General features: G+C 43.7%; 1 protein-coding gene across 1 annotated transcript in view; it reads left to right on the top strand.

The window, feature by feature from the left end:
* The first annotated feature begins 2,535 nt into the window (after positions 1-2,535).
* Positions 2,536-12,325, top strand: part of xrcc5 (X-ray repair complementing defective repair in Chinese hamster cells 5) — a 39,343-nt gene continuing 29,553 nt past the window's right edge. Inside the window, exons 1-10 of the mRNA XM_063214342.1 lie at positions 2,536-2,598; positions 3,310-3,423; positions 4,202-4,385; positions 4,737-4,785; positions 5,148-5,270; positions 6,639-6,851; positions 7,363-7,477; positions 8,402-8,540; positions 8,964-9,076; positions 11,945-12,007. Coding sequence (XP_063070412.1) covers positions 2,581-2,598; positions 3,310-3,423; positions 4,202-4,385; positions 4,737-4,785; positions 5,148-5,270; positions 6,639-6,851; positions 7,363-7,477; positions 8,402-8,540; positions 8,964-9,076; positions 11,945-12,007 — 1,131 coding nt within the window. The 5' untranslated portion in view covers positions 2,536-2,580. The remainder of the gene's footprint in view (positions 2,599-3,309; positions 3,424-4,201; positions 4,386-4,736; positions 4,786-5,147; positions 5,271-6,638; positions 6,852-7,362; positions 7,478-8,401; positions 8,541-8,963; positions 9,077-11,944; positions 12,008-12,325) is intronic.

Genomic DNA, 12,325 nt, shown 5'->3' with positions numbered 1-12,325 from the left:
CCCAACTCTTAATTCCTCACCAGTTCCCAGGAAAAGAGGACACCTTAAGGCTGAAAAGGACGCTGGGATTCCTCAAGTGTTTGTGTGCAGGTATACCGCGTTCCTGGGTTAATATACTTGAAAAAGCTAAGGATATGTACGACCCCCAGAATCACTTGGGAAGGTACACAGAGAAGGAGAATAAGGATTTGCAGAACCTGCAAAAAGTGCATGGCCACAATTGGAGGACCATCTCCGAGAAGATGGGCCGCAGTCGAAGATCAGTGCAGAAACGTTTTTTCTCTTTATGCGAGGGTGCTGTTTATGGACCATGGACAGAGGAGGAGTTAAAGACTCTCCTCACGAGTGTGCTGCAGCAACTACTGGAGCGGGCAACTCCTGCCAAGGATGGCCGCATTGGTTCGGCAGTCATCAGTAAAATGGACTTGTACAAGAAGCTCCCCTGGAGGTCTGTGGCCAAACAGGTCCAGACTCGTAATTGGGTCCTTTGCAGGCAAAAATGGCTTAGCTACCTAAGAAATAAAATGACAACTGGCGGAGTAATCAAAGGCAGGAAGATTCTTGAGGGACAAATCCATCTCATCAAAGCAATCAATGAAATGGCTGTGCAAGACGTCAATGAAATCGTGTGGGATGACCTAACCCATCTCTTTGGGAACACCCACCCGGACTACCTAAGAATGAGGTTCCATCAGCTGCAAGTAACCCATGTGCCAGGATGGAACAGAATGATGGATTTCTGTGAGGTCATCGACTACTTGAACGAGAAGACACTTCCCAAGCTGGAGGAGGAGTTGACGAACTGCAAGGAGGATGAGGAGCCAATCAAGGTCCCTACAGAGGAGCGTGACTCTTACAAGCTGTCTGAGATCTTCCCCGACCTCTGAGTGTGCTCTGTATCTCCATGAGGGGAGAGCCAATACCTAAAGGATGGATGAGGCTGTTGGGCAGGGTTTCTGATCCTCAAGTCTTAAAAGCCTCTTGCAGAGCTTCACATACTAAAAATAAAATCCCCACTTGATCTCTTCACTCGAAGGAAAAGCCTATGGTGAAGGACAGAGGCCACCCGAGACGTTCTCTGATTTTGGATGGAAAAATCCACCAAGCCCCACCCCCACCCCCCACGAGAGATGCTGCTCTCGTGGAAACTTTGTTTTGTCATCATCTTGTTGCACGCGCACGCATACTCACACACACACACACACACACACACACACACACACACACACACACACACACACACACACACACACACACACACACACTTCCAATTGTCCACAGAGCCAAATTATTGTTTGCATTTTGTGTTATGAACCAGTTTTATATGTTTTTGCCTTAATTAAGGCTATCATTTCATAATTGAAGGTATCAAGACACCATTTTGTACTATCTTAATACCTGTGCAAAGTTTGTGTGCACGAGCCTCTAGCTGTGCCACATGTTCAGTGCACACAATGGTGGGAAGGAGTCTTGTTGCCTATCTTGCTGGGGTGTCATCAGGTTTACACACCACCAATGAGGTGACTAGATTAAAACTCACCTGAATCTTAAATTTACATTCAGTGCAGTGATTTCCGTTTTTTACACATGGGTTTTTGTCTGTTGTACATGTTCTGTTCAATGATGAATGACATATGGCTATCCCTTTTATTTTTGTAATGATATTAGACTCTTCAGTCTAAACAAGTTCTTTGACTCAGCTTACAAAGGGCAGAATTCTGGGTAGGGTGGGTAGGGGAGAATCTGTAAAATGTTCAGTAATAATTGGTTTATTGTTATATGTTTTTAAAAGCAAAAGTTCTATATATGCCTAGCAGAATTAAAGATTTGTTGTATCAAAAAGGAAATAAAAGTGTTATTTTCTCTGGCTCTTGTAAAAAATGAATGAAACTACAAAAAAGAGAGAAACCTAACAAGACAATAAGTCGTATGACTCGTTTCTTTAAACAACAGCAGAACCAATGTGTTATGATAACAATAATGAAATCAGTCTACTTTAAAAGCTTTCATAATGAGGCTCCAGAAAAGTGTGCTGTAGGCCTAATGCAGTCATTTATTTCCATAACTTCTCTAAGTTGAAAACTAGTTCAGTTGACACTCCTCTGGAAGTCAGAAGTCCAGAGGCCGGGAGTCAGTCATCCAGAGGTGTCAAAAGTTAAAGTAGAAGCAAATGTAAAAACAACATTAGGCTATATTATATTAGCCTATATTATATTATATTGCATTATATTATATTATTTTTGTATTATATTGTGTTATAGCCTATTATTATATAGGCCTATTGTATTATTAGTTACACCAGTTATTCCGCTGTACCTAATGATGTTGGACTGTGTTACTAAAAAAACACTACAAACCCACTGTATTATTTTTTGTTAACTTCTACTTTTACTTTTGAAACTCTACTGACATCAAGTCAAGAATAATCACATCAACAAGGGCTCGCGGTGTCCATGAACACATTACATGTCTACCGGTATGTGCTTGAGCAAAATAAATCAAGCGGTACCATTCCTCCACTGACTGTTTTCTACCCGGACTCATAACAAGGTGAAACAACCCATTTGATATGTGTGAACCATGGCGCGAACAAGCAAGGTAGGAGAAGCAAATAATAGTTTTACACCGCTTTAGAAATTGGTGGTACATGGCACAGAATGTTTTCTAATTATCAATGTATTGGCTTAATGTTAGCGCACAGTTACTCCGATACCCTGACATTAGGGGGACATAGCTGTCAAAACGTTGTTAACCAAGAATGCTAATGCAACAATAGTGAGTCAGTGACACAGCTAGCTACAGAGCCAACTTCTTGTAGTTGCGAGTTATATAAATTACAGCAACAACAGTGACGTTATTGCAAAGTGCAAGGATGAGTGCTACAATGATGCCTGTTTCTGTTGCAGGCTTGTGTCATTATCTACATCAATTGTGTCATAGCTGTAAGAAGTGAATCCAACAGAAAAAAGTTAGGGTTAAGAAGCAAATGCCATCATATAAGTACATGCTCCATAGAACCTATGATGAATTGTCCAGCTCAAAGTTACTTTGTTCCATTCATTAAAGTAGTAAACCTGCGTGCATCCTCTTTGTGTCACATTCACTGGGGGCAAGCAGAGACATGTCGGGCTGTCGTCTCACCTAAGATTTTGTGTAGTCTGGCGCCATCTTCTGGAGCTTATGGAGACGAACCTCTGACCACAACAAAGTCTGTGTTGACATTGCGAGTATGCATTGGATTAATTGTGGAATAGAACTAAGCCAATTCTACCAACCAGGATGCACAAATATTCCTTTTCTGTTTTTCAGTCTGCGCTGGTGCTCTGCATGGATGTCGGGTTCTCTATGAGCAACGCAGCTCCGGGTCAAGAGTCATCCTTCGAGCAGGCCAAGAAAGTCATCCAGAAATTTGTGCAGCGACAGGCAAGTGTCCATATCCACTTAGCGAGACCACAGTTCTATGTGACAGGAAGTGATCTAATCCAATGTGAAGTGAATGGAAATGCAGCCGAATGTGGCTTTACTTCTGTAAAGTAATTAAGATTTTGAGCTGTGAAGGCCTGGGCAATGAAATCATAGCTACTTAAAATACTCGTATTATGGCCCTACTGTGGCGTAACGGTAGGGCAGTGGGCCAGTACGCTGGTGACCCCTGTTTAGGTTATTTGCCATCCTTCCCCTACTCATTTCCGGTCTATCTTTCAACTATCCTGTCTCAAAAAATATTAAAAAGGCAAGACTTTAAAAAGTACTAAAAAGTATTTTAGTTCATACTTGAATACTGCTGCTGGACACCTTAATTACATTGTAGATCAGGGATGGGCAACTGGAGGCCCGGGGGCCACATGCGGCCCGCCTCCTTACTAAGTGCGGCCCATAGATAAACCACACTTATAAATTATAATGAACAAACTTTTTTTAAACCACTACTGAGTCAATCTGTTAAAATTACACTGTTGGCTGACAGAGAACACTCCTATTGCTTCCAAACTTTTTCGGCGGCCACTGAGCAACCAATTGCACCTTGAATCTGCAAGCTGCAGTCAGATCCGCAGTCATCTGGCCCTCCAATGTTCACAATGAAAAAAATGTGGCCCTACTTATCATGAAAGTTGCCCACCCCTGTTGTAGATCAATAAAATATATATACTTCACCACACTCTTGACCTCATTGTTAGTCTGGCTTTCCAAACCCTTGTAGGTGTTTGCAGAAACTAAGGATGAGCTGGGCCTGGTGCTGTTTGGCACTGACGCCACTAAGAACCCCCTGGCAGCGGACGGACAGTACCAGCACATCAGCATCCACAGGCACCTGGTCATCCCAGACTTCGAACTGCTGGAGGAGATACAGAATGACATCCACCCAGGCTCGCAACAGGCTGACTGTATCCTTCTGGATAGTGGAATAGAATGATTGGTGGCTTGCAAACGGTCTGTATGTTTATTGGTTTGTTGGTGAAATAGACAAATATTTTTATTCATCCATGAAGTTATTTCTGTTCAGTATGTGTTTTTTTGTGTTTGGAATTATATTTATCTCTCCAATTTCTCACACTATTTTTCATGTGATGTCTTGCAGAAACCACTTGGTTTAAAGCTGCTGTAAAAAAAACTATATGTACGGTAGATATACAGTACAGTAGAGCACTTGCAAGTAGACATGAAGCATGTGACATTGTGTGTATTTTGTCGCTATCATCGTAGCGCTGTTGCTTCCTTAACGGTGATGTCATCAGGGCTGGATGCACTGGTGGTGTGCATGGATCTCCTGCAGAAGGAAACTCTGTGAGTACTGTAGTCAGAGTGTCTGTGAAGACTTGTTGTTTTTTTTAATCCAGGTCATGTTAGTGAAAGGAGTTCTTTTGTGATGAGGATGTTATATTGCTAGCTGCCATATAATAACTGAAAGTGAAGTGAAGTGAAGTGAAAGCCCACCTGGAAAACTCTCATTCTCATTGTGACACAACACTTCACAGCACAAAGTGCGCACTGTACACAATGGAATTGCATTTATGCCTCACCCGTGCAAGGGCACCCCAAGGGAGCAGTGCGGCCGGATTGTACTGAGAGAGTGAGATTTTAAGTTTTAATACGGAATGGGAGATTTTGATTTCTTCACTCCTGCAAAATTATTTTCATCTGCGCAGGGGTAAGAAGTGTGACCGCTTGAACATCGCCCTGCTGACGGACCTGACCTCACAGGTGTGTGGCGACCAGCTGGACGTCATCATCAGCAACCTCAAGAGGGCCGGAATCACCCTGCAGTTCTTGTGAGTAGCCACAAGCCAGCAGCACAGTCTCTATCAAGGACAAAGGTGTCAAAAGTACATTCATGGTGTAAGTACAACCCCAGCACATATTATATAGCTGTAACACCAGTTACCCCACTGTACCTAATGAGGTAGATCGATTGTGTTGTTACTGAAAAAAATCCTCAAAACCTTGCGAGGAAATTCACCACAAATTTGATCCAACCAGCACAGTATCAGCTGATCACTCACAGTAACTGTAGATCAACTACAGTGAAGTTAGGTGTGCTAAGGAAATGGCAGGGTTGTTTTATATTTACTTTTACTTTTGACATCTCTGCTCAGCGACCACTCTGTCCCAAAAAAAAATGTTTTTCAGGAACCACCTGTCAACTGCATGTCTGCAAAAATTAGGCACTGACTGCAAATTCAGATGCAGTCCTCTCTTTTTAAACAGAAATTAACACCCTGGGTGCTTAACTCTCAATAAAAGCAAATAAGACTTCAGATTATTTATAAGTGGCTCGCACTCGCACTGTTTTTTTTCCCTTTTTAATGACATTTCGGGCTAATACCCTACATTTAAAAAAAAGCTGTGTATTGATTGTTTTATTCATTTATTTTGTGTCTGTGATTATGTGCTGTACATTTTTTTAATAATTTTAAGCTTCCGTAGTCTCCGATTGACTCATCCAATGACGGAACAACTGATGTTGTTTATTATATGCATCTTGTGCACAGAGTAAGAACAGCGTGCTATCTCATCCTTTGGCTACTGACTCACCCACTTGAGGCTTCTTCTATATAAAGGGTGCTTCGATTTAACATGCTTTAAAGTGAGGTTTGAAAAAAATCAGTAATACAATGTTTCCCAATGCTTCATTTGTCAAGTGCAAGAGCAAGTGTGCGTCTGTTGATGTATTTGTCATGCTTGACTGGTCTGTGTTTGGGAGACCGTAATAATTACAGGGCTTGAAGAGGTATCCACCATTACTGCAGAGATACACCAGCGGCGACGCGACTCAAGCGACAGAGTGTAGCAGCAAGCGATACGAGAGATTGAGGAGACTAGAGTATGTCCGTACAGGCAGAAGGCAAAGTATTCAAGCATTCCCATTGGCTGTGGTCACGGACCTCTATACAGTCATTGGCTGTCGCGGCTTGTCGCCGAACCGCGTCATAGAAAGTTGAAAAGATTTCAACTTCAAATTGTCGCGCTCGTCGCGCAAATCGCTCTAGTCTCCAGAATCGCTTTTGTCTCTCGACTCAATACAAAGTCAATTACTTCCGTCGCTCGACTCGCTCAGATCGCCGCTGGTGTATCTCTGCGGTTATAGCCTTACTCAAGGTGTGCGTTGTGTTATTGTGTCTTTTTGTGTGTTCTCCCAGCCTGCCTTTCTCTGCGGATGGGTCTGAGTCAGAAGCAGGAGAGGGGGGTTCGGGAGCAGACTGGGACGGAGGCGGCGGGGAGGGGGGTGCCCGCAGGAGGCCGCCCCACGGGAAGGGGCCCTCGCGGGAGCAGCTGAAGGGGCTGGAGATGGTGCGGCAGATCATGACCTCCCTGGACGAGGAGGACGGCATGGAGGAGGTGCACTCCTTCAGGTAAGGTCACACCTGGCTACGGGTACTGGAAGTGGGAGCTTTCAGTGCTCTCCTTCAGGTTAGATGACATATGAACTTAAATGTGCACTCCTTCAGGTAAGATCACACCTGGCTACGGGATGTAGAAACGTTCAGGTGCATGCCTTCAGGTAACGTGATGCCTGGGAGAGGACGTGGCATTGAGTAGATAACAAATAAAAAAAGATTTACAAAGTTTCCAGCACTTAAAGCACATAATTTCTGGAAAAAGCTCATGTTACGTCTCCCCTTGAGTTTAGTAATGGAATAGTAACTACTAGCTGGTACTACTGCATACGATTCCTTTATCTTATATGCTATCTTGGAGGTAGACTTTGGGCTGAGACTCATGGAACTGGAAGTACAGAAAAGGGATAAAACTCAAATATTTTTGTCTGTGTGATTTTGTAGCCTACACATCGATCTCACAGTTTCATTTTACTACATGTCTTATAGATGGTGTCTGTGTGTGTGTTGTGTTTTTTTGTTGCAGTTACGCCCTAGAGAAGCTGTCCATCTTCAAGCGTCTGGACCGGAGGCCGATGGCCTGGCCCTGCACTCTCACTATAGGCAGCTCCCTCTCCATACGCATCGTGGGCTACAAAGCAGTGAGTACTTATGGGCAGCTCCCTCTCTATACTACAAAGCAGTGAGTACATATAGGCAGCTCCCTCTCCATACTACAAAGCAGTGAGTACATATAGGCAGCTCCCTCTCCATACTACAAAGCAGTGAGTACATATAGGCAGCTCCCTCTCCAAAGCAGTGAGTACATATATGCAGCTCTCATTCCAAAGCAGTGTGTATACACAGCTCCCTCTCCATACTACAAAGCAGTGAGTACATATTATGCAGCTCTCTCTCCATACTACAAAGCAGTGAGAACATACCGGTAGCTCTCTCTGCATTTGCATTGTGGGCTGCAAAGCAGTGGGTTACTTTGACTATTGGCATCCTATTATACACTGTAGGCAGCTCTCTGTCATCAGCACCTCATAAAACCACAGGTATGCATTGCCTTATTGTCCTTGCCAGTGCCAGCTACACATGATGTGTTTTTGGTGCCTCCCTTCAGACGACTCAAAACACTGCAGGTGGATAGATGGGGAGACAGACAGACAGACAGAGAGGAGCTCTGCAATAGGACCATTGCAACACCTGGCTCAATTCCTTCTCTTCCATGGGCTCTAAATTGCCTTTTGTTATTTGTTATGTAATGTAATGTAATGTTATCACCTGCCAAAATGACTAGTAGATGTTAATCTTACTAGTATGAACTATGACGACTGACCTTCTTCAAGCAATTTTTTGGAATTGCTTGAAGAAGGTCAGTAGACCGAAACGTTGCAGTAAACCATGCAAATGTGAACAGTGTGCTGGAGCTTTCTATACTTTAATCTACCAATCAAACACACACTCATTAATGGGTCAAAGTGGTAATTAATTTTGGTCTTTTCCACCACCCAAACTGAAATTTCACCAGCATTTGGCCAATTTTCTGGTGTTAATTTATAGCTCTGCCTCCATGCCAGGTAACGGAGGAGAAGGTGAAGAAGAGTTGGTCCGTGGTGGACGCCCAGTCGGCACGCAAAGACGACGTCAAGAGAGAGACCGTCTACTGCCTCCATGACGACAACGAGACGGAGGTGCAGAAGGAGGACACCATACAAGGTGAGGAGGAGGCCCGGGGGAAGAGGTGTGGCCATGCTATCGCAGCTCGCTATTGGGTTTGCAGTATACAGCACGCTTTGACTGCTAAGAGTAATACTATATCGTAATTGATCTTGGTAGAGAGATATGGATAGAGAAATTGATATTGGTATATTGAGAGAATGAGGCATTGGGCATTGTTTTGAACGTTAATGTTTTAAAATGGAAATAGGCAACTTGTTTTCAGTCATAGTTGAACTGCTCTTCTAATCTGTTTTCTACCCCTCTGCTCCCTGTTTCCCCAATTACACCGGATACTGTTAAAGGAGTGATGTTGTTCCCTATAACACTCCAAAACTCCTGACCCACCTACACCTTGTCAAGACAGTATTCTTCTAACGTGTTTTCCACCTCTCTCTTCTCTGTCCCCACCTGATTACACAGGCTACCGTTACGGGAGTGACATTGTTCCCTTCTCCAAGGTGGATCAGGAGCAGATGAAGTACAAGTCAGACGGGAAGTGCTTCTCTGTCCTGGGCTTCACAAAGCAGAGCATGGTAAGATTTTTATGAGAGGAAACATCATGCAGCTGGCAGGTTCTTCACAGTAGGACAGTGTTAATTAATACTAAGGAGGAGCTGAAGCGCACACACCTTAGCTCACACTGTTTTCTTTTGTTATTGCAAACGTGCAAACTAGTAGCGACTGTTTTTTCTATTTTGTTCAACAATACATAAGCTATAGGCATAAGCACATAATCACAGCACTAATAAAGCAGGCACATCCACAGGTATAACATCAACATCACATTGAATTAAAATATAATTCATCCGCCACCCAGAGACACCTTCGATAGTATTATGCCACAAATTCACCCAATACAATACCCTGAGAGCCCAATCCTGCATGCACAAGAAAAACCTATGGTGAAACAAAATAACAGCACACAACATGAAAACAAAAAAGCCCCAGAATTGCTATATCAAAGGAAAATGCCTGATGACTCCTGTCTATTTCCATATAAAATACTGATTATGTTTACAACATCGTCTCCTGAGTGAAAGCCATACGGTAGAGAAACAGTGGGCTTTGAAGACTGCGTGATCCAGCTCTGCTCCTTTGTAGGATTTATAGTAGGCCACTAGGGGGCGGTCCTTTTCACACGCTGTCTGCTTCTGGACATTATCCTAGTTAATGACTCCGGACTCTGAAGTGCTGCTCATTCACTTCTGAAGATCAGTCTGCAATCCCTTCTCACCTCATTTTGTTATAGTCCCATGTATGTACTGTGAATGTTTTATACGTGGCTTTGATGTTCTGTATTCAGTGCTAATATTAATATCGCTATGGTAGGTTTCCTAGAATTCTACAAATACAATATAAATGCTCGTCATAAATGGAGGAATGTAATTTGCAGCAGTGGAAATAGTTATGGAAAAGTGAAGTTACATTGTTTGAAAGATATTAGGTACAATTGAAGTTGAAGCACCCAAATGAAGTCTTGTGTCACTAGTATTCTTTATGAAATGATGAAGATGGATATAGTCTTACTGCAGTGAGTTTACACAAGTGTTGCAGTAATGGGGAGCATGAAGCCTTGTGTAGACCCAGATCTTCATTAAGATTTTTAGAGACATTCAGAGAATCTTGGGGTCTTATTGTCTTATGTGTACTGGGCTTGTGCTCAGTTGTTTCAGTAATGGTAAGAATCCAAATGAAGGCCTGTGTCGTTAGGGATGCAATAGAGACAATGTAGTGAGCTTGGGCAAGTGTTGGAGTAAGCGGTCCTCATAATGTGGTAGAGACACCCGTCGTGTAGATGTGCAAATGTTGCAGTGAGCAATGTTTATGTAACAAAGTAGACGTCATGTTGTCCTACTGTAGTTATATAGAGACTTGATATGTAGCCCTACTGGTAGATATAGATATACTTGATATAGCGTTTGAGACTTGATATGGAGTCCTAGTGTAGTGATCTAGGGCGTAGAGATGTAGACTTCGGCTGTGTGCTTGTGGTGTAACAGGATTAGTCGGGCCCTGTAAACTAGTGTTTCTCAACAGAGGCTCTACCCTAGGGGGTGTCAGGGAGCCTACGGGGGGCGTTGTGAAGTAGACAGCTGAGAAGGGGCGGTACTTAGTTGCCATTGGGGGGGACACTAGTCTTTTATTTTTTTAATACTAGAGCTATATTCACATACGTTAATCGCTTCTCACTCACTCCCTCTCACTGCCAATGCAAAAATACTGTCAGTTATCCTAATTCTGCATTCCAATTGGTTGTTTGCTTACTCGCCTCGCTCGAAGTAAGAATATTTTCAACTCGGAATCCACCCACATCCCATCGCTTGTACTCCCCTTGCCTCCTCGCCTTGCTGGAACACGTATACGTTCTTTTGACTTCCCTTGCTGAGTTAGTAACTAGTAGGAAGTGTGTGAACCTATTGCTCAACGTGGACAGGCTTATGATGTCAAAGGGGCAATGGGAAGGCTTATCATGAGGTCAAGGGAGGAGATGGGAGGCTTATCATGAGGTCAAGGGAAGGGGGCATTTGTTCTAAAAAAAACCCAAAAAGGTTGAGAACTACTGCTGTAGAGATGTACAGAGGTGTATACCGTAGAAAAATAGAGTGTCCTCCTGCAGTGGTCTTGTGGTGTAACAGGATTAGTCGGGGCCTGTTACAGGAGTTTAACGAGGCCCGCTTCCTGCAGTTTGATGTGCGACATCTGGAAAACGTTTTAGTCCTGATGACAGTTCGCCTGCTCCTTGTCTCTCTCTTGCTCTCTCTCTGTCTCTGTCTCTGTCTCTGTCTCTGTCTCTCTCTCTCTCTCTCTCTCTCTCTCTCTCTCTCTCTCTGTCTCTGTCTCTGTCTCTCTCTCTCTCTCTCTCTCTCTCTCTCTCTCTCTCTCTCTCTCTCTCTCTCTCTCTCCGTTCACCCCTCTCTCGTTTTCTTTCTGTGCGTCTGTGTGTCTGTCTCCTTCTCTCACACACACTCCTCTTCTTCTCTTGCTCTCTCTTCTCTCATACACACACCTCTTCTTCTCTCTTGTTCTCTCTATCTCACTCTATCTTCTCTATCTCCAACTGTTTTTTTCTTTCCATTTGGTCTTTCTCTCCCCATTCTCACTTTTCCTCTTTCTCCTTCTTTCCTCCTTCCCTCTGCCCACCTCTCCCTGTTCTCTGTCTGCCTGCCTGCCTGTCTGTCTATTCCTCACTACCCCCCTCACACACACACACACACACACACACGCGCACACACACACACACACACACACACACACACACACACACACACACACACACACACACACACACACACACACACACACACTCCGCCATGCCATTTCCTCCACTTGTCCTCTGTGAAAGACGCTCATTTGTACTAACTAGGCCGCCCGTGCCTTGTATTGGCATCTCTTTTGTGCAGATTAATCGGCATCATTTCATGGGCAGCCAGGCTATCAAGGTCTTCGCCCCCAAGGATGATGAGGTGAGTACACAAATCAATGAGAAGTGGCGAAAGGAAAAAAAAAACTAAAACGCAACATCCAAAAAAAACCACTTTGATTTACTGTGCTTACTTCACAACTCCAGGTGTATACTGTAAAGTACATACAACTGCTTTCGGTTCTCTCAGGGTGATGTTTGGAGTCACAAATAAAAGATGAATTGTTGCCATGTCCCACAAAACTCCCCTCCTCCATCACTTCCCCAAAAACACTTCGCAACCTCCATTCAAAACCTGATCCAGACTTGTAAAGCACACACAACTGGTTTCAGATGTCCACTCAAGGGACCCACTCCACTC

The sequence above is a fragment of the Engraulis encrasicolus genome, chromosome 13, assembly GCF_034702125.1.
Source record: "Engraulis encrasicolus isolate BLACKSEA-1 chromosome 13, IST_EnEncr_1.0, whole genome shotgun sequence".
Classification (NCBI taxonomy): Eukaryota; Metazoa; Chordata; class Actinopteri; order Clupeiformes; family Engraulidae; genus Engraulis; species Engraulis encrasicolus.
Note: the sequence above shows the minus strand (reverse complement) of the source record. Positions and strands in the feature narration are given on the sequence as shown.